A 21,734-nucleotide genomic window follows, 5' to 3' on the forward strand; every position below is an offset into this window, starting at 1 on the left:
ACACCCACCCCTAACAAAAACAAAGAAAAGTTACCAGTCCACTGTTCTGCCTGACAGAGGCCTTGTAGTCAGAGTTGGTAACCTTCCAAACTGGTGTACTCGTGTGCTTTCAGTCTTCTTTGCACTCTTCTGAGGAACTCCATTCGCAGCTCTAAGGATGTAACAGGTCTCCCCCCCCGCCTCTTCTTTTTGCTACAGCCAGGAGTTGATATATTTCTGGATACCGCAACGGTCCTTCCTGATGTCTTCACCAGCCCCAAGTCCTTAGGGCAGGCTTCTTGTCACCACATATGATTTCATCCAGGGCACTCACAGCTTCCAATGCAGCCCACTCATACCTGGCCAGTTGGTTCCTATTCACAGATGGAGCCAGCCTGTGCATTTTATTTCCCTGTAGCTGTGAACAAGAGGTTTCCACATGACCCTTGAGGGTTGCTGCAGTCCTGAGGAACCAGTGCAGATCAGGGCTTTCAGGCAAGTTCTCTCAGCAGTCAAGCAGAATTATTCCTTTTTCTTCGTGTTCTTCTGTACTGCAAACGTAATTAGCCAATTGAGTGGTACCAATTTTATATGTTTAAGGGCATAACACACAGACTGTGTGTTAGAAAGTGGGTTATTGGTAGGGGCAAATTTTGGTCTGCCACTGGCAATAAGGCCACTAACACATGATAGGACTCAGCATAGGTCTTAGAAAATTATTCCTATGCTCAACCCTTGGTAACGTGGCTGCGAGCAGACAAGCTTAACTTCAAAGACAGGTATGTAAAGCATTTAAAAACACCATTTCAGAAAATAATAAAGACACAACACAAAATAAAAATCCCACACCAATTTATAAAAATAGGTAATATTTTTATCTTTTAAATGACACCAAAATGAAAAAAATTCATTGTAGGGAACCGGAGACATGAATTTTTAAAGATTAGTCACTTTCTAGTGCTTATAAACCAACAGTGCCCCTTTTAGTCATTCGTTTTCTCTGTCAGGGACACACCTTTATAAATTGTTCTGAAGAATTTTCTCACCACTGTGGTGGGCCGCCTTCTTCAGAAAGCGGGGTCCAGTTAGAACACCTTCCTGGAGTTCTGCTTGCGGGCCCCAAAGTATCCAACACACAATTTAAGGTTCTGGAATCTCCAAGAGGGTCCTTGAAAGTGGGAAACTTCAATTCCGCAATCCATTTGAACACAACCCTTACAAATCCACTGGTACTCCAGGATTTTAATTCTTTGTGGGGCTGTCCAGGTTAGCTCTGTTAACCTGTAGCTTGCAGGGAGTTCCACTCTTGTCCGTTGGCAGCAAGGCAATCCACAGGGCTGTAGTTTCAGATGGTGCAGTCTTCAAAGGTCAGGCCTTAGAGTTCCTTGCACAGAAAAATCTTTTCAGCAGGGCACTTCTTGCTAAAGTAAGTTTCAAGCAGCAGATCTGGAGGGCTCTGCCCCTCTCAGGTACTTATTCAAAATTCTCTGAGTCAAGCACCAGGTCACTTCTGACCAATGAGAGCAGGGCAACTCCTCATAGTTATGACCACATCCTGTAGAGTGTTTCATTAGTTTGTCCCAGAGTGCATCATTCTTCCAAATCCATAATGTCTGATTTTCCAGCAAGGAGGTAAGAGCTGGCTAAACACACCCCCTGGGATGGCTTATTTCCATGGACTCTCCCCCTACCATCTGCACATACCTTCCTTAAGCCTAGCCCTGACACTGGGTCAAGAGAGTCAGATTGAAATGGAAACCCAGGCCTCCTCTCTGCCTTTGAAGAGGATGGTTTATGACTCCACCCCCTGGCCTGGCATTCCTATAGAGCAGCAAACTGCCCTCCCAGCAGAGGGATTCTTTATCACCTCTTCGAAGCAGCCTGGCTAATCCACTTAACTCTGACCAATCAGGGCAGACCACTGAAAGGCTGAATTTGGAATTACTAACAAGAAAGTCTTATAGTTTCTGGTATGTACACTTTAGGAGAAATTCAACAATATCATATTGTTGGATTTACGACTACCATTCTGGGAAGTCTTTGAATGGTCCGGCTAGTCCTCTCCTATCAATATTTATTAATCAATAACTTCCTACCATGTTAACCTATGGGCCATGGGGTTTGCAATGGGGAAAATGACTTGGGCCACTTTTCTAGCACCAGGGCTTATAAAACCATATTTATAAGTATTTCCCTAATTTCTACAGGACCCCCACCCCCTGTGCAACTAGGGGAGACTTCAGGGGTTCTGAATCTGCAGAAATATTGCAGAACATCCTTACCCAATTCTTCTAGCATCAAAGTCGAATATGAGCAGCTCTTTAATACAATGTGGGGAGTGAAATGTAAAATTTCACTTTACCCAGGCATATAAAAACTCATTTTATAAGGGTGTGCCTTATAGATAACTGATCCCCCACCCCTGGGATACCTAGGGCGGACCCTAGGGGTCTCTAATATGCAACAACATGGTAGGTTTTTAATTTTTACGGGCCCCTACCCCCAAAGTCGAGTTTGGGCACAATTTAAGGTTTAAAGCGGTCCTGTCAACCAGTACTGCTTTTAAACTGACCTCAGGCTGAAGCACTGCACACATGCTGGTACAGAAAATTTCCTGGCCTCTAAACTGCCATGCCCCAGGATGCTGGAGACTTCTAGGTAGTTTCAATTCCCTGCCCTATTACATACTAGGGGCTTATGGGGTAGGTCATGCCAATTACAGGAGTACCCCACCATACCATAGTGTGCCCTAGTGTATGTTGGGTGTCTTAACTGTATTCTAATGTGTTCCTTTTAGCTTGGCACTGGACCTGGGCCTGGTTAAACAGAGCCCAGGGTAAGTCAGAGTCAGTTACCACCAGTTCCAGTCAGCAAAAAGTTGGGGGGTGCCCAGGGCACAGGATGACTTTGCAACACTGTGGCACTGAATGGCAGTCACACTGAAGATAGAAAGAGCCAGGAAAGAAATGGAGGAACCACTAAAAATTATGTATTTCATTACAGTGCTCGTGTTACAGTAAACTATGATTAAAGGGACCTGAATCTTGTCATAGGGTGAGGTACCTGTAGGGTAGGGTACTGGAGGAGTAGAATCCAAGATAACTTCCCTGGAGATCAGGGGCACCTCTGATGCTGTGGACATAGATGGAGAAGGGGTAAACAGTGGAATGGGCGAGAAGGATCCTAGTGCTAAATATGTGAGGGTGGAAATAGACTTTGTGAAAGTATTAACCTTTCACGTTTGCTTTGTTCTCAGGTGAACCCTTACCGCGACAGATTATGTAAGATCTTCTCTGATGAGGAAGGGGTCTTTCCCTTTGAACATTTTCTAGAAATGGCCTCTGTGTTTAGTAAGCAGGCATCACTCGATGTAAAAGTCCAGTACGCATTCCGTATATTTGGTAAGTCCTCTAGTGTTTCTGAGTTTTTTCAGATTTGAAAAGCTGTATTTGCTCTGCTTCACTTGGTAACACATTCTACTAAAGTCTTGCATGATTATATTCCTGCTTATCGTAGCACAGCAGGAATAAAGCTTCTCCCTGCTCATGCCTAGTAAGGTGACAACCTTCCTCCATGTCATACAAATACAGGTGTATATTAACAAGCACCTTGTGTCACTGGAGCGTCACTTTTTTTGACACTTTGGTGGCGCTGTATGCTAGCCCCCATTTACAAGGCCGTGCAAAGCCATTCTGAGTGGCTTTTCATGACCTTGTAAATATGGCCCCCTTTCACGTGTTACTCTGCATGAACGTGGCCTTCCATGAGTGTTGCTGTGGGTGTGCCCTCACAACACCCATGGAATCTGACACATTCCTAGATTTACAAGGTATCATAAATCTGAGAATGTGTGAGATTCTAGAGCCTCCCCAGGGGAGGCATTAAAGTGGTGCAACAAGGAGAAGAAATACCTTATTTCTCCTTTTTTGCTCTTTCTGAGGGGCATATTTACAAGAAAATAATGCAGTGTGGCACTGCAAGCCATCTTGCTGCGCTGCGTTATTAGGAAAGTGCAGTGATGTGTCATATTTACAGCAATACAGATGCCTGTACTTTTCCCTGCGCAGCACACAATTGTCTGCCTTGTTCCAACGCAGGCACCCTTGCAAAGGGGTGCCTGCTCTGTTGAAGATGTGATGCTGGCAGGCGACGTTCTTCATGATCTTGAGGGTGTCATCCTCTGGGAGAGGGGTCCAGCTGAGTAGGGTCTGTTGGAGTCCGGTGCCATCGGGTGCTGTGTTTGCTGGTGGGGTGGGAGGGTCCTGGGTATGGAAACTGTCAAAGCTGTTGTATATCTCCCTGATCTTGCGGTGGAAGTAGGTGCTTAGGTTGTTGCCGAGTTCTTGGGAGGGGGGATGTTTGCTGTCTCTGTGCTGGATCTGGTGAATTATGTTACCTTGGCAAAAAGTTCCTTGCTGTTGAGTGCTTTGGCGTTGATTCGTCCTTTTAGGACTGCTTGCTTCGTTTTTCTGATGCGGTGGTGGTGTGCGGTGACAGATGTCTTGAAGGCTAAGTGATCTTCCAAGGTCTTGCTGCTCCGCCATCTCTTCTCGAGCTGTCTGCATGTACGTCTGGAGTTATGAAGGGCGGGAGAGAACCAGCTGACTTTCTTGAAGTGGACTTTCTTCAGGGGACCCAAAGTGTAGGCGCATTCGGAGATCCATTGGTGTAGGTTGCTAGGTTGCGTGCCACTGTATTGGAGTCTGTGGATGTCAGGGGAGGGGTTTTGTTGAGGGCGCTGGTGAGCTGATCTTCTGTGACCTTGTTCCAGCTTCTACAAGGGTAGCTTTGGGCGTGATGGTGTATGGTGGGTTTGGTGAAGGCCAAGTGGATGCAGTAAGTAACCATTTCTTCCTTATTTGTCAAAAGCTGTGGTTTAGTGTTAATTATTATCCATGTTTACTATGAGGCCCCATTTCTATTACTGAACACAAATGGATCTTGAAACAGCTATGCCACTGAGTACGTGTGTACTACTCTGGGTCTGATGGTTCAGTGCACAGGTGCATCCACTACAGTGATGCCTGTTTGAACACCATGGTCACAGACTCAAATCCTGGCGTGTGCACTTAGTTTTTCATCTTATGAAGGTCGAAACAATAATTACCCTTAGCTTGGGTAAGTCCAGCCATGTTATATGTCAGTAGGACCAGGAAACCCATGTGCTTGCACCTGTGTCTGTTATTTTATGTTGCTTCAATCTACACTCATGTGACATGCAGTATACAGTAAAGTACAGTTTGGACATTTGTGTTCTATGTTGTCCACACAGATGCTTGTGTGCACATACCACTATTAAAGTTTCTGCAGAGTTGTCATACTGTAGAAGCATGTGTGTTCTGCGGAAATATACTTCTATTACTGTATACTTGCGCTTTACACACAATTGTTACTGTACAAACATATTTATTACCATGGACGTACACCTGTAAGTACATAAAAAATATTTTTATTGCATGATATTGTTGATATGTACAAGCTTATGCCATTGTACATTGAAGAGTTTTATTGGGCTTAAAATTATCTTACCATAACTTTTATACTGACATAAAGTTCAAATGAAGACACTTTGAGATTAAGACTTATAGCATAACTGTTTAAGGTGCATAAGATTCTACTGTCTGTGACGGGTACTTTTTCATCACAGTCATTGGTGTTTTCCTCGAAACAGATTTTAATGACAGTGCTTTCATTGAAAAAGACGACATTCGTTCTCTGATCCAGCGTGTGATAAACAGGAATGACACACCTGTGGAAATATTGGACTATGTGGTTCAACAGGTATGCACTACAAGCTCTGCATAGTCACCTTTCTCTGACACTGTCCTGTGATGTATATGAATGATAACTTTATCATTATAATAACTTGTTTTCAGAGAGTGCTTCATTAGTTAAGTCTGCTATTTCTAAGTGCTATACTACACCAATCTTTACTGTTAGTCATTTTAATATTCCACTTACTGATCCTCTGATGTTGGTGTAATTAATTGGCTTTGCGGTAATTAAATTATGTAACATGCAGATCACAGTGTCTGTTAACGGGGGTGTTAGACTCTGGGAACTAAGTTGCCAGAACATTAGTGTCGAAAACCATCTTCGATACTTGTCTCAGCAATATCAATGTTTTAAGTGAACAGACTGATTAATCATTCCTTTTATTGTGCAATTTAATTAAAACCAAATACAATACATACTTAAACTAATACATAACTAATAAAATAACAACAGAAGAAAAAACAAAGAGACATAAAAACAAAGTGTCACCCTATTAGTCAACCTCTTGGTTTCCTTACCCCATATTGAGGTTTCTTTGGGTGAAGCTTTTGGTAACTCTGATAGCAGAAGCCATAGACAGATCAGCCTGTTTGCCATCTGACTGCCCTGACGTCAATGACCGGCCCTTCGCCCTGTTTAGGGTGGCTGACTGTAACTGAAAAGTTTCAGCGCTCCGTCCATCTGCTCCTTGTGTTTGCTTTGTTCGCCCTAAGTTGGCAGGATATGCCCAGATGTGGGTCCCTTGCTCACTTTGCCACTGAATTCAAGCTAGCCTGGCTCCCAAACCGGTCCTAGGATGCTGGTTTCCAGTCCTGGGAAGATATGGCTTAGCCGTTTGGGCTGGCCTGTTCCCATGAGGCAGAGGGCCAATACTGTTTTACATATAGCTGTGTCTGAACTGGGGTGGGGAAGTGAGCTAAATAATGATGATCGATTCAACCCAGATCTGTGACTGGGGGTGAGTGTCTGAAAAGTTTCAGCACTCCGTCTATCTTCTCCTTGTGTTTGCACTGATATGTCCTTCCCATGACTGCAATATGAGGCATGGTGATCCCCAGAAGTAATTATGTGGTGGTGGGAAAAAGATTCCTATTATGCCAGGGTTGTTTGTCTTTTTTTTTTTTTTAAACCTATTTTATTTTAAGTTGGTGGAGGAAGAAAGGACATAAGTCACACCATAATGCATCACATCATACATTACCAAGCCTGGCAACAGGGTCCATCTTGTGAATGCCAAATGGTTAATACAGAAGAAGAATAAGTCCATGACACTGAAAATGTAAGGTACAAAGGAAGTCAACCCCCTCCCCCCCCCCCGGCTCCTCATCATTTACCAGGTATCGTAACATGCAGTACCAATGGCATTGGCCCCTCCCCACAATCCAAAGCAGGATTAAGCATCCCCTCCCAGACAGAGCTACCGCCATTGAGCCGACCCCATCAGCTATTAAACTCGGTAATGCGTAGGACCAACGTAGGGGTCTCTCAGATGCCAGCATGTGTAGGTGCAGGGCTCTGAAAACCAGAAGCCACTGCTACATCCCTGAAGAGGAACCAGCGGGCGCACCGCCCACGGGGACGCGTTTAAAAGCACCAGGGAGTCAGAGCACTAAGGCCAAAAGGTACATGCAGCCAATAGAGACCTACAGCAGCTACAATAACAACACCAAACACCCCCACCCTCCCCCCAATGTGCGCAACCGTCAATGGAGTTCATACCATCACACAATTTAGGGTCAGCAGGCATGAGTACTGAGGAAATATAGAAAAACAAAGTCATCAAGCCACCCCCATCCCCGGCTCCCACTTCCCTCCCAGCCCTCCTAACCCAAGCATATCCCCCCCTCAGCAGGACATCGTGGTCACCTCCCAGGGATATCAGCGGGCACAGCTGGGTCATCCAACCACAACCCCCTAAAGTCGGCCCACCTCTTCCATATTTTATATTGTTTGCGCGGACAACCACGGGCCCGGAAAATGGGCTGCTCCAGCCCCATATTAAAATCAAGGGCAGTTTTCCAGGGCCGTAGAGGCGGAGCCTGGGCATCCTTCCATTTCCTCGCGATATCTCGCTTCGCCAAGGTGAGCCCCAGAGGCAAGAGGTGTCGCTTATAAACATTACCCCCAACGCCCTCCATGACCTGCAGAAGAGCGAGCTGGGGCGTCCGCGGGAGCTCCCAACCCAGAACCTCCGCTAGGCTAGAGAACACCCCCCTCCAAAACCGATCTAAAACTGGACACGTCCACACCGTGTGTAAAAACGTGCCGTCCTCCCGGCCTCATCGCAGGCATTCAGGGGAGTCCACCATACCCGCTCGCCATAGCCGGGCCCTCGTGAAGTAAACCCTATGTAGATATTTAAACTGTATCAGGTGAAGACGCATGGCTATTGCCGCCCCCCGCGGAGAAGCCAACGCCTCCCTCCAGTCCTCCTCCTCGAGAGCGCCGATGTCAGCCTCCCAGGTCCGTCTCAGATCCTTGAGGGTTGGCGGGCTGTGGGTGACCAAAGATTGATATATCTTCGATATTTTTTTGGTCTCCAGGTCGCCCATGAATACCTTGGCCTCCAGGGGGCTGAACTCCGGGAGCGTGGTCACTCCCTCCAGATAGGGGGACAGTGCGTGTCGGAGCTGCAGGTTCGGAAGAACTGGGTCTTTGGCATGCCAAATTCCCGCTGAAGGTCCGTGAAGGACTTAAGGGTCCCCTGCTGGAGTACATTACCCAGAGTCGAAACCCACGCCAACTCCGTCCTGTCAGTAAGGAACACCCCCAGGTATCGGAGACCACCCTCTGCTCGCTGCAAGGCGGAGGCCCAGGGACCCACCAACCTGGGGTCACCCATGACCCATAAGGTGGACTTCCGGGGGTTCATATACAGCCCGGAGGATTCCCCGAAGATGCCCATGATCTCCAAGATCCTCGGGCCCGACCTATCCACGTCCGTGAAGAAGAAGAGGACATCATCGGCATACAGCGCGATCCTGTCCGAAATCCCAGGTGCCCACTCTAACCCCGTCAACTGCGCATCCATGCGCACCCAGGCCGCCAGCGGCTCCATTGCTAGGGCGAAGAGATAGGGCGACAGGGGGTAGCCCTGTCTGGTTCCACGCTGCACCAAGAAGCTTGATGAGTTGTTTGTCTTTTTTATCTTTCTGATGGTTTGTTTTAAGAAAAACAGAACAGAATGCTGAGAACGGCCAAATAAACATGGTGCCCGCTCGGCTACTGTTATATGTAGAGATATCTTCCCTAGCAACGTAGGGATCTCAGAATATAGTGGCCTTGATGGCCCTACACCAGGGACTAAATTATGTCATTAGTTTCATCAGACCCCAACAAACTCTAGGAGGGCAAGGCAGGAGGCAGTAGCCAAAGAAGGCACCAAGGGGTCCTGTTCAGCGGTCTTGCAGAAGCCTCAAAGTTCACAGGAAAAAAAGATCTGAGTGGGCCAACCTTGCAGTTCTTAGCCTGTGCCTTTCTCTGGAAGCTTTGGTGTCTTGTCTTTGGTCTCCGTAGGCCAAGTAAAATACAAAATCCCACATTTTGAAGATGAATGAATAAATACCTTATAGTAATAGCCAATGAAGGACAGGTTATACAATATACAATAGATAATATGCATAATTTAACATTTAATGGAATACTCCAATAGGTTAGAAGTTAAAATTATTCATAATAAACTAAAAATAAACTACAATGTTGACAAGACCGCTCAAGGAGATAAACAGCCATTGGTAAAGTGGTAGTGCTTAGTCATCAGCCAGCTCGAGGTGTTATCACTCATAATAGATGTATTGGTTGCAGCAGGCCAAAATAACATCTAATTAAAAGGCTGCTGAGACATATAATAGATCATCCAAAACAAGTTAAGACCACACAAAGAACTAGACACCCAATGTTAAAGTGCTAGTGCTTAGGCATTGGCAGGGTTGAAGGTGCTTAATACGCATTGTAGATGCATTGGTTGTGGCTGACCAAAATGACATCAAATTGAAAGGCAGCAGAGATATCTAAGAAATCATCTAAAATGAGTTAAATCACTAATAAAGTGTTGCTTAACTGGACCCCATGGCTTGCCAAAACCATTTTTAAGATGCTGTACTGGTCCCTCCCACAGCTCCCGGGCTTCCAGTTAATGGCCCTAGGGTCTAGGTCTATCTCCAGTCAAGACTCCCACTTAGTCCAGTGCAGTCCACCCTCAGCTGGGTAGGTGGTCCTCCCAAACAGAATGGAACACTTCTGCAGTCTTTTCGTGTCCCTGAGGCTTTACCAGGAGGCCAGCCAACTGGCCTTTCTGGGTCACTTTGAGTTCCTTGGTTCAAGTGGAGAGCAGGATAGACCTCAGGCACGTATGGCAGGATTTTATCTGTTAAACTATTCCTGGCCCGTTCTTTCCCATCATCAGTCCTTCCACATTTGCAGTAGTTCCTGTCTGTCTCAAATTCTTTGATCGAGAACTTTTCATAAAATTCAATCAGAGGCCTTCTGTAGGGCATTGGCGGAGAAAAGGTCTATTCTTGCAGGTGATGTGGACACCGATGTTGGCATCCTGGATAAATGGATTGGCTCTACTAACCATGATTTAGCTCCCAAACCGCCACAGCAGTCTTGTTGAGTTAAGCCTTCCTTTCCGTAGTACACAGACTCCCTCAAAGAGGTCAAAACTGAGTGTGTAAATACCTAGAAAAACAGTGGAGGGTGTCTTGTAGCCCAACCGCTAAAGCCAGGTATAGAGTGGCTTTAAAAATGTATCAGAAAGTGATCAAATGGCAATAAATCCTATTTTAAGGACAGAATTTTAAATGCTGGTAATAAGTCAAGATAGTTTTTAAAATAGTGGAATCCTTTATGTTCCCAGCGGCCTGTGTTGGACGTCAGGTGCCCTCCGTGGAATGGTGTGAACAACTTGCTGACCAGGGCCGGACTGGCTACCGGGCAGATTGGAATGCTGCTGAGCTGGGTGGTGATTTCGTTCATGGAGACCTGCGTGTGCTAAACGAAATTCGTTTTGCATTCATTATTTCAAAGCACACGCAGGTCTACATGAACGAAATCAGCCCCCACCACAGTGAAATCAGCCCCCAGCTCGGCAGCATTCTAAACTGCCCGGTAGCCAGTCCGGCCCTGTTGCTGACTACTTCCAGGATAAGATTGCCAACATCCAAGCTAGTCTCCCCCCCCTCTTTGCTGGTAGAGGAGCGAATGGGGGACAATCAGCAGCCTAGCCAAACTTATGATTTGACCCTCTCACTGGATAGGTTTGATCCAATCTCTTTGGAAGAATCCCTATCAGCAATTTGCAATCTTAAATCAGGCTCTCCCATGGACCCAAGCCCCACAAGCCTTCTTGCTCTAAAAGCAGATGTTATTAAACCTTTGGCCAACAATCTCCTAAATGCCTCGCTCTCTTCAGCTACAGTACCCAGGGCCTGAAAGCAGGCTAAAGTTGTGCAGAAGCCCCAAGCATTTGTCATGGATCCATCTAAATATAGGCCTATCTAAAAGTTTTGGAAAAGCATGTCAATCAGCAGCGATCCCCCTACCTGGAAAGTAATGATTTGCTGCATCCAAAGTCAATCAGGTTTCCTCCCCAGCTGCGCACGAAGACTGCCCTGGTTGAGGTGGTCAATTACATCAGGGTTCTCTAGATGTTGGGGCAGGGCTCTGCTGATTATGCTGGATTTGTCAGCAGCATTCAACACAGTACCCCACTCTACACTCCTGGCACGTCTCCAGAACTGGGATCGGGGGCAGGCGTGAAAATGGCTGGATTCTCTCCTGGAAGATGGAGATTAAGAGGCGTGGTGTCCACAGTTTGCGTCGGGCCTCGTGATCTACAGGTGGGTGTGCTACAGGTTCTGCCTTGGGCCCCGGATGTATGACGTTACAACGCATACTTTTACATCGCATGCCTTTACAACGCGGTTTTTATATCGCATACCATTACAACGCATAATGCTTTTAGGCGCTGGATAGTGATTTATTTAATTTACTATTCCAACTCCAGTCCCCGTGGATAGTAGGGAAGGTGTTGGATAGTATATTAAATACATTCCCTATCCTAGAGCGCCCCCCAGCGCTATGCGTTGTAATAGTTTGCGTTGTAAAAGTTGCATCGTAATGGTAGTGCGTTATAAAAGTTTCGTTGTAATGGATGTTTCCCTTGGGCCCCACATTATTCAGTATATACCTCACTACTCTGTTGTGCTTGGCTGACCCTCTAGGTGCAAAAATAGTTTAAATGCGGATGACTCCCTGTGACTTTTCTCCTGAAGCAGGGATGAAATATTCCCTGGCGAAAACATCAGAACTTGTTTGTCTTAAGTTTTTTTCGGTGGCTATCTCACCATCAGCTTAAGTGCAATGCATCCTAAATGGAGCTACTTTTCTTTGGTACTAGGAGCTGTGGCAGTCTTTTGGGCGGAGAATGCTACCCCACCACTAAGCCACACTAGCTCAGTTAATAATCTAGACATTACGTTTGATGGTGGGCTCTCCTTGCTGGCACAGGTTAGGTGTATGTAGTAGTAGGGACTTGCTTTGGTATGCTGTGAGTGCTGAGGAAGTTTCTCCTTTGTCTGTACCTCTTAGCTCGGAAACTGGTGGTTCAAGCTCTGATAACATCTGGGCTCGACTATGGCAATGCCCGATACCTGGGCCTACCTGATTACTTGATCAGAAAGTTGCAGGTGGTCCAGAATGCAGCAGCCCAAATGCTTCTCAGCTTGGCTCTAAGAACTCCGGTTTCCCCATATCTTAGAGAGCTGCATTGACTTCCTATTAGGAAAAGAATAATCTTCAAGACTTTGCTATTGATCCACAGAGCTCTGCGTCAGGCAGGCACAGGGTACCTGACGGCGAGAATTCATTTTTATGCTTCCTCCAGGTGTCTGTGCTCAGCCAACATTTTCTGTCCCAAATCCCTCGTATTCAAAGTTCCAGAATGGGAAGCAGGTTCCCCTCTTTGGAATGAACTCACTTTGGAATTATATGTCCTCCCAATATTCCTGTCCTTGACTGCAGCAAATCTCCAGTGACTTTCAGGGTGGGAATGGACCAAGAAAATACTTAAGAATACCCTCAAAAAGATACATTTGAGGTTGTTCTAAAAAATGCAGACCATTCCTCCCTTGAACACCTACTCCCACGGAGATTTTACTCCCACAAATTATGTGTGAGTAAAACCTTTTGAGGTACATGCCTCAAGAAATGCTTTTGCGAGTCCTTAATTGCGATTATTAAGGAATCGCAATTAGAAACTCTGAAAAGCATATGCATGTAGGAATCGCTATTAAAATAGCTATTCCTAAACATTCGAGCCGCAATTAACGAATGGCATTCCCAGGAATGAATGGGTACTCGCAAATTGCGCATGTAATTTCAAGGGTGCAAAGGTGTCAAAATGACACCCTGTTGCACCACTGAAATCGTGCATCTAGTCTACCCCCCCAGTTCCAGAGGAAGTTGAAAACATGGGATTTTCTGAATGACTAATATGGTTTCTCTCTGGTCTCTCAGTTCTCCCGCTTGATAGTGCAGAGCGCCAGGACACTCTTTGGAGTAGCAGTGCATTTTAGAAATGCCTTTTACATTACATTTGCTCAAGATGGAGTTTAGGTCTCCTTTTCAGAGCTTGTAGTCCTATCCTTGGTCTGAGAACTGATTGTGAGGCTGCCATTGATGAAAGGCTTCTTCAGTGCTTTCACATCAGGCCCTACTTGGCATAACCATATCAAAGACCAAGTAAAAGGTCCATAGGTCGCACGCTACTCCACCATTCCAGCGGGTATACCCCAAGAGCATCATGGTAAATGCAGTATTCTCAAAGCGGGTGTGCTTTTCAAAAGTTCCGAAGTGTAAATGCAAAGTTGCAGGCCAACTCTGGACACCGGTGTTTCAGGATTATTGTCCTTCATCAGCAGAGTGTAGGAAGATATTCAGGGGTTGCTGTGCAGGCTGCCAAAGTGTTCTCAGGTCTGGTACCTCTCCGGGCGCGTAGGGCGTTACCTGAGCTCGTCAGCTCAAAGGCTCGAGGGAGCCGTAATAAAGTAAAAGGTCCATAGGTCGCACGCTACTCCACCATTCCAGCGGGTATACTGGAATGGTGCATATACTGGAATACTGCATTTACCATGATGCTCTTGGGGTATACCCGCTGGAATGGTGGAGTAGCGTGCGACCTATGGACCTTTTACTTTATTACGGCTCCCTCGAGCCTTTGAGCTGACGAGCTCAGGTAACGCCCTACGCGCCCGGAGAGCTACCAGACCTGAGAACACTTTGGCAGCCTGCACAGCAACCCCATAATATCTTCCTACACTCTGCTGATGAAGGACATTAATCCTGAAACACCGGTGTCCAGAGTTGGCCTGCAACTTTGCATTTACACTTCGGAACTTTTGAAAAGCACACCCGCTTTGATAATACTGCATTTACCATGATGCTCTTGGGGTATACCCGCTGGAATGGTGGAGTAGCGTGCGACCTATGGACCTTTTACTTTATTACGGCTCCCTCGAGCCTTTGAGCTGACGAGCTCAGGTAACGCCCTACGCGCCCGGAGAGGTACCAGACCTGAGAACACTTTGGCAGCCTGCACAGCAACCCCATAATATCTTCCTACACTCTGCTGATGAAGGACATTAATCCTGAAACACCGGTGTCCAGAGTTGGCCTGCAACTTTGCATTTACACTTCGGAACTTTTGAAAAGCACACCCGCTTTGAGAATACTGCATTTACCATGATGCTCTTGGGGTATACCCGCTGGAATGGTGGAGTAGCGTGCGACCTATGGACCTTTTACTTTATTACGGCTCCCTCGAGCCTTTGAGCTGACGAGCTCAGGTAACGCCCTACGCGCCCGGAGAGGTACCAGACCTGAGAACACTTTGGCAGCCTGCACAGCAACCCCATAATATCTTCCTACACTCTGCTGATGAAGGACATTAATCCTGAAACACCGGTGTCCAGAGTTGGCCTGCAACTTTGCATTTACACTTCGGAACTTTTGAAAAGCACACCCGCTTTGAGATTACTGCATTTACCATGATGCTCTTGGGGTATACCCGCTGGAATGGTGGAGTAGCGTGCGACCTATGGACCTTTTACTTTATTACGGCTCCCTCGAGCCTTTGAGCTGACCAGCTCAGGTAACGCCCTACGCGCCCGGAGAGGTACCAGACCTGAGAACACTTTGGCAGCCTGCACAGCAACCCCATAATATCTTCCTACACTCTGCTAATGAAGGACATTAATCCTGAAACACCGGTGTCCAGAGTTGGCCTGCAACTTTGCATTTACACTTCGGAACTTTTGAAAAGCACACCCGCTTTGAGATTACTGCATTTACCATGATGCTCTTGGGGTATACCCGCTGGAATGGTGGAGTAGCGTGCGACCTATGGACCTTTTGTTTTATTACGGCTCCCTCGAGCCTTTGAGCTGACCAGCTCAGGTAACGCCCTACGTGCCCGGAGAGGTACCATACCTGAGAACACTTTGGCAGCCTGCACAGCAACCCCATAATATCTTCCTACACTCTGCTGATGAAGGACATTAATCCTGAAACACCGGTGTCCAGAGTTGGCCTGCAACTTTGCATTTACACTTCGGGACTTTTGAAAAGCACACCCGCTTTGAGAATACTGCATTTACCATGATGCTCTTGGGGTATACCCGCTGGAATGGTGGAGTAGCGTGCGACCTATGGACCTTTTACTTTATTACGGCTCCCTCGAGCCTTTGAGCTGACGAGCTCAGGTAACGCCCTACGCGCCCGGAGAGGTACCAGACCTGAGAACACTTTGGCAGCCTGCACAGGAACCCCATAATATCTTCCTACACTCTGCTGATGAAGGACATTAATCCTGAAACACCGGTGTCCAGAGTTGGCCTGCAACTTTGCATTTACACTTCGGAACTTTTGAAAAGCACACCCGCTTTGAGAATACTGCATTTACCATGATGCTCTTGGGGTATACCCGCTGGAATGGTGGAGTAGCGTGCGACCTATGGACCTTTTACTTTATTACGGCTCCCTCGAGCCTTTGAGCTGACGAGCTCAGGTAACGCCCTACGCGCCCGGAGAGGTACCAGACCTGAGAACACTTTGGCAGCCTGCACAGCAACCCCATAATATCTTCCTACACTCTGCTGATGAAGGACATTAATCCTGAAACACCGGTGTCCAGAGTTGGCCTGCAACTTTGCATTTACACTTCGGAACTTTTGAAAAGCACACCCGCTTTGAGAATACTGCATTTACCATGATGCTCTTGGGGTATACCCGCTGGAATGGTGGCGTAGCGTGCGACCTATGGACCTTTTACTTTATTACGGCTCCCTCGAGCCTTTGAGCTGACGAGCTCAGGTAACGCCCTACGCGCCCGGAGAGGTACCAGACCTGAGAACACTTTGGCAGCCTGCACAGCAACCCCATAATATCTTCCTACACTCTGCTGATGAAGGACATTAATCCTGAAACACCGGTGTCCAGAGTTGGCCTGCAACTTTGCATTTACACTTCGGAACTTTTGAAAAGCACACCCGCTTTGAGAATACTGCATTTACCATGATGCTCTTGGGGTATACCCGCTGGAATGGTGGAGTAGCGTGCGACCTATGGACCTTTTACTTTATTACGGCTCCCTCGAGCCTTTGAGCTGACGAGCTCAGGTAACGCCCTACGCGCCCGGAGAGGTACCAGACCTGAGAACACTTTGGCAGCCTGCACAGCAACCCCATAATATCTTCCTACACTCTGCTGATGAAGGACATTAATCCTGAAACACCGGTGTCCAGAGTTGGCCTGCAACTTTGCATTTACACTTCGTAACTTTTGAAAAGCACACCCGCTTTGAGAATACTGCATTTACCATGATGCTCTTGGGGTATACCCGCTGGAATGGTGGAGTAGCGTGCGACCTATGGACCTTTTACTTTATTACGGCTCCCTCGATCCTTTGAGCTGACGAGCTCAGGTAACGCCCTACGCGCCCGGAGAGGTACCAGACCTGAGAACACTTTGGCAGCCTGCACAGAAACCCCATAATATCTTCCTACACTCTGCTGATGAAGGACATTAATCCTGAAACACCGGTGTCCAGAGTTGGCCTGCAACTTTGCATTTACACTTCGGAACTTTTGAAAAGCACACCCGCTTTGAGAATACTGCATTTACCATGATGCTCTTGGGGTATACCCGCTGGAATGGTGGAGTAGCGTGCGACCTATGGACCTTTTACTTTATTACGGCTCCCTCGAGCCTTTGAGCTGACGAGCTCAGGTAACGCCCTACGCGCCCGGAGAGGTACCAGACCTGAGAACACTTTGGCAGCCTGCACAGCAACCCCATAATATCTTCCTACACTCTGCTGATGAAGGACATTAATCCTGAAACACCGGTGTCCAGAGTTGGCCTGCAACTTTGCATTTACACTTCGGAACTTTTGAAAAGCACACCCGCTTTGAGAATACTGCATTTACCATGATGCTCTTGGGGTATACTCGCTGGAATGGTGGAGTAGCGTGCGACCTATGGACCTTTTACTTTATTACGGCTCCCTCGAGCCTTTGAGCTGACGAGCTCAGGTAACGCCCTACGCGCCCGGAGAGGTACCAGACCTGAGAACACTTTGGCAGCCTGCACAGCAACCCCATAATATCTTCCTACTCTCTGCTGATGAAGGACATTAATACTGAAACACCGGTGTCCAGAGTTGGCCTGCAACTTTGCATTTACACTTCGGAACTTTTGAAAAGCACACCCGCTTTGAGAATACTGCATTTACCATGATGCTCTTGGGGTATACCTGCTGGAATGGTGGAGTAGCGTGCGACCTATGGACCTTTTACTTTATTACGGCTCCCTCGAGCCTTTGAGCTGACGAGCTCAAGTAACGCTCTACGCGCCCGGACAGGTACCAGACCTGAGAACCCTTCGGCAGCCTGCACAGCAACCCCATAATATCTTCCTACACTCTGCTGATGAAGGACATTAATCCTGAAACACCGGTGTCCAGAGTTGGCCTGCAACTTTGCATTTACACTTCGGAACTTTTGAAAAGCACACCCGCTTTGAGAATACTGCATTTACCATGATGCTCTTGGGGTATACCCGTTGGAATGGTGGAGTAGCGTGCGACCTATGGACCTTTTACATATCAAAGACCAAGCCTTGACTTTGGCCATTAAATTTCCTGTCTGTTTCTGTCTACTTGCAGCTGGCACATTCAGTGACAAGAGATAAGTCCTCCAATCCTTTCTGTTAGTTGTTAAATGCTGTCCTATTTTTCAACAGGCATGGTCACTTTTCATGCTATATTACGGTCAAGGGGGAAGCCCAGCAGAACTGAATTAATTACCGCTTTGAAACATAAGTTTAGGGGATCAAGTAGTCTTATAGAGACAGAAAATAACTCCTCAGAGCAACCCTTCCACCACTTTCCAAAATGCTCGGCTCTATAAGGATATGTTTTAGCTATCACATTGGTAATTCATTTTAATATTGTTTTTGTTTCTGGCTTTCCGTTGATTCATATTTGTAAACATGAGCGAAGCCGGTGGTAACAGATGATCTTTACCTCCTGACAGTGTTGCTAACTACAAAATCTGGTGACTCCTTCAACGAAGAAATCTGTGTCATATGCCAAACTAATCCGAAAGAAAAGCTAATATGAGCTGCGGCTGGACAGGAGACAGTTTGAGAAGCTGTAGAAATACGGCAAGATAAAGTTCACAAAAGATTGAAACTGATAGGTGAAGAGGATCAAATATTTCATCATTGTAACAACAAGTGCTACAAGTCGTGTACAATGGAAAAAAGCCTGGAAAAAATACATCAAAAATAGCAGAAACCAATGAATCACAACAAAAATTTGAGTCTTCTGAGAAAGCACAACAAACAAACCCAATGCCTATCCATTTAGAAGATTGATGGCTACCCCTCGTCCACCTCCAACAACTGATAAGAAAGCGGAGGGTCTTCAATGTGTTATCTGTGATTTAGCTAGAGCACTTAGCGTGAAAGGGGCGTGCAATGGTGTTGGGGTGGGCATTCCGCTGCAAAACCAATTCATTTTGACACTGCCCCCTATTTACAAGAGTGGCGTAAAAAAGAGGCAGCACCAAAATTTAGACCAAGGAAAACATGGTGTTAACATAGCAAAAAGAGGAAAAATGCTTAATTTCTCCTTGTTTTTGCTGTTTCTGTGTGTGCTGCCTTGTGCATCACAAATAGAAACAGCAAATTGCCATGAATGATTGTTCATGTGCAGGCAGGTGTCCCATCCTGCACATAAACAATCATTAAAAAAATGCAATTTCCTATTCATTCCTATGGGCCTCTGGGCCCATAGGAATGAATGGGAAGCCATTGGAGTCAAGGCATCCGGTGCCCAGATGCACCATCAGTTGGATGAGTACGAAGGACTGGCCCGGCGGAATAATGTACGCATTATCAGAGTTCCGGAGCAGGCGGAAGGTGTAGCTCCTGATCTCTTTGTGGAAGACATTATTTTGAACCACCTGAAACCGAAAGACTGGGGAACTTTTTCACTGTCGAGCGAGCTCACAGGATTCCGGGTGGATGACCGAAACCCGGGGCTCCGCCGCGCCCGAGGATTGCTAGAGTGCTCAGCTTCAGAGATCGTGATGCTATCTTACAGGCCTCTAGGACCGGAGGCCCGCTCCGATATGAGAATTCAACTCTGAACTTTTTTCCGGATGTCAGCGGCAGAGACAGAGCTTATTGGGGTCAAGCGGCGGCTGAGAGAAAGGGGACTGAAGTATGCAATGTTGTATCCGTCCAAACTGGCCAAACTGCGGATTGAGACTGAGGAGAAGGTCTGGTTCTTTGACAACCCGGCAGTTGCCTCGGACTGGATGGATAGTTGCGGTCCTCGGGTGGCTCCCCGGGGGGAGGCTGGAGATGAGGGCCCGGACACTCAGTAGCGAGACTGTTAATCGTTGGACTATGTGGCCCTGCTGGATCCTCTGATGTGGAACGATGTCTATGTGATGGAACTATCCCTGCAGACTTGGAGTTGTATTTTGCGCTAAGAAATTATAACGGGCGGGGGTGGGGGTCTGGGGCTCAGTATTCCTCCTCTCATCTTTATTTAGCTAGTAGGTTTAGTTAGACCATGGGGCGACAGACACACTGCGAGTTGGGGGTTGGCGGACGCCGAGTGCAGGGGTGCAGGGTGGGGGGAGGCGGGTTTGGGCAGTTTCGTGGATGTAGTTTTGGTTTTGTTTGGGTTTTTTCTTTGTCAAGCGCTCACGATGTGTTGCAGTGTGTGAGATCCAGATTGGATGGCTCAGGGTAGTTTTAGATCGGAATGAGAGTGCTGAGCTGGAACGTTAATGGCTTGGGAGACAAGATCAAAAGGGGATGGTCAGCCAGCTTATCAGACGACACTCCCCGGATGTTGTGTTGCTTCAGGAGACGCATTTGGTGGGTAATAAATGCATGGCCCTCCACAAGGGGGGTTACAAATTGGTGGTGCATGCTGGGTGCATGACAGGCTCCAGGGGGGTGGGGATCTTGCTTAAGAACTCCTTTCCTTTTACTGCCCAGGCTAAGTTGTTGGATCAGAGAGGCAGATACGCCGGGGTTTCTGTGCTGGTGGAGGGCAGGGTTGTCACCTTCTTGTCGATTTATGTCCCCCCTGCCCTGCAGTCGGATACATTTCGTGATCTGGGAACAGTCTTCTTTACACTACCCTTGGGCGGTCTCGTCCTGGGGGGAGACCTTAATTCTGTGCTTGATGGGGAGCTGGACCGCCGCGTGTCCTTAGAGAGCCTCAGAGATGGCTTTCGAAGTTTCTGGGTACATTCGGCCTGGTTGATAGCTGGCGTGTGCGTAATCCCAAGCTGGCACTTTTCACGCATGTGTCGGCTGCTCACAGCAGCCTGTCACGTTTGGATTATATCCTACTGCCTTCACACATTGCTCCCATGGTTAAGGATGTGAGGTCCCTTGCAAGGGGGATTTCCGATCATTCTCCGTTGTTGCTGCAGCTCGCTTCAGGCGTGCATGTGGCGGGGACAGTTGCACCGCTTAGTGCCTGGCAGTTAAAGGACCCTGTAATTAAGAAGGAGATCCTCCGTATGTCTGACCGTTACTTCCTCAAGAATAAAGGTTCTGTGGACTCGGCCCGGTCTCTCTGGGAAGCGTATAAAACGGTTGTGAGGGGGGAGGTTTTGTCCTTGGTGGCTGGGAAAAAGAAGCGCAACCAGGCTGAGGTGGTGCGGAAGGAGGCTGAGGTACTGCGCTTAGAAGAGAGACTGGCGGTGTCGCACACGGCTGAAAAGATTCACCACTTGAGACTCTGGCAGGAGGAATATAAAGGCTTGGTCCGAGATCGAGCTATTGCGCATAACAGTGCTGTACAGGGTCGCATATATGAGCATGGAGACAAGGCTGGTAAACTCATTGCGTGGCTGGAGCATGGTGAGAGAGCCTCTAGGGTGGTGCCGGAGTTAGAGGGGTCGGGGTCGCAGCCGATTACTGATCCCCAGGCGGTGGCCGATGAGTTTGCAGAGTACTATAGTAAGGTCTATGCTGCTGGCAGCGACTACTCTGAGGCTAACAATGCTGCCATGATCAGAGATATTGTTATGCCGAAGCTGTTGGAGGTTGATAAAGGGTTTCTTGACTCCCCTATTACTGACGATGAGGTGGCGCAGGCCATATGGCAATTAAAGTCCGGTAAGGCGACGGGACCCAACGGGATCCCGGTTGAACTCTATAAATTGAATGGGAACCGTGTAGCCCCACATATCCGTGCTATGTTTTTGGAGAGTAGGGAGGTGGGCCGGCTTCCATACGACCAGCGAGTGGCGAATATAGTCGTGATCCATAAAGAAGGTAAACCTAGGGTGAGCTGTTCGTCATATAGGCCTATTTCGTTACTCAGTGCAGAGCCTAAGATCTTGGCGAAGCTGCTCGCCACCCGACTGGTCAAAGTGGTCACATCT

At 47.4% G+C, this 21,734-nt stretch overlaps 1 protein-coding gene across 2 annotated transcripts in view; it reads left to right on the plus strand.

The window, feature by feature from the left end:
- Nucleotides 1-21,734, plus strand: part of CIB4 (calcium and integrin binding family member 4) — a 178,444-nt gene that overhangs the window by 85,623 nt on the left and 71,087 nt on the right. For both annotated transcript variants that reach the window (XM_078649973.1, XM_078649974.1), the window contains exons 4-5: nucleotides 3,236-3,380; nucleotides 5,651-5,760. In XM_078649973.1, the coding sequence (XP_078506099.1) occupies nucleotides 3,236-3,380; nucleotides 5,651-5,760 (255 nt within the window). The remainder of the gene's footprint in view (nucleotides 1-3,235; nucleotides 3,381-5,650; nucleotides 5,761-21,734) is intronic.

Source organism: Lissotriton helveticus, chromosome 6 (genome assembly GCF_964261635.1).
Source record: "Lissotriton helveticus chromosome 6, aLisHel1.1, whole genome shotgun sequence".
Lineage (NCBI taxonomy): Eukaryota > Metazoa > Chordata > Amphibia > Caudata > Salamandridae > Lissotriton > Lissotriton helveticus.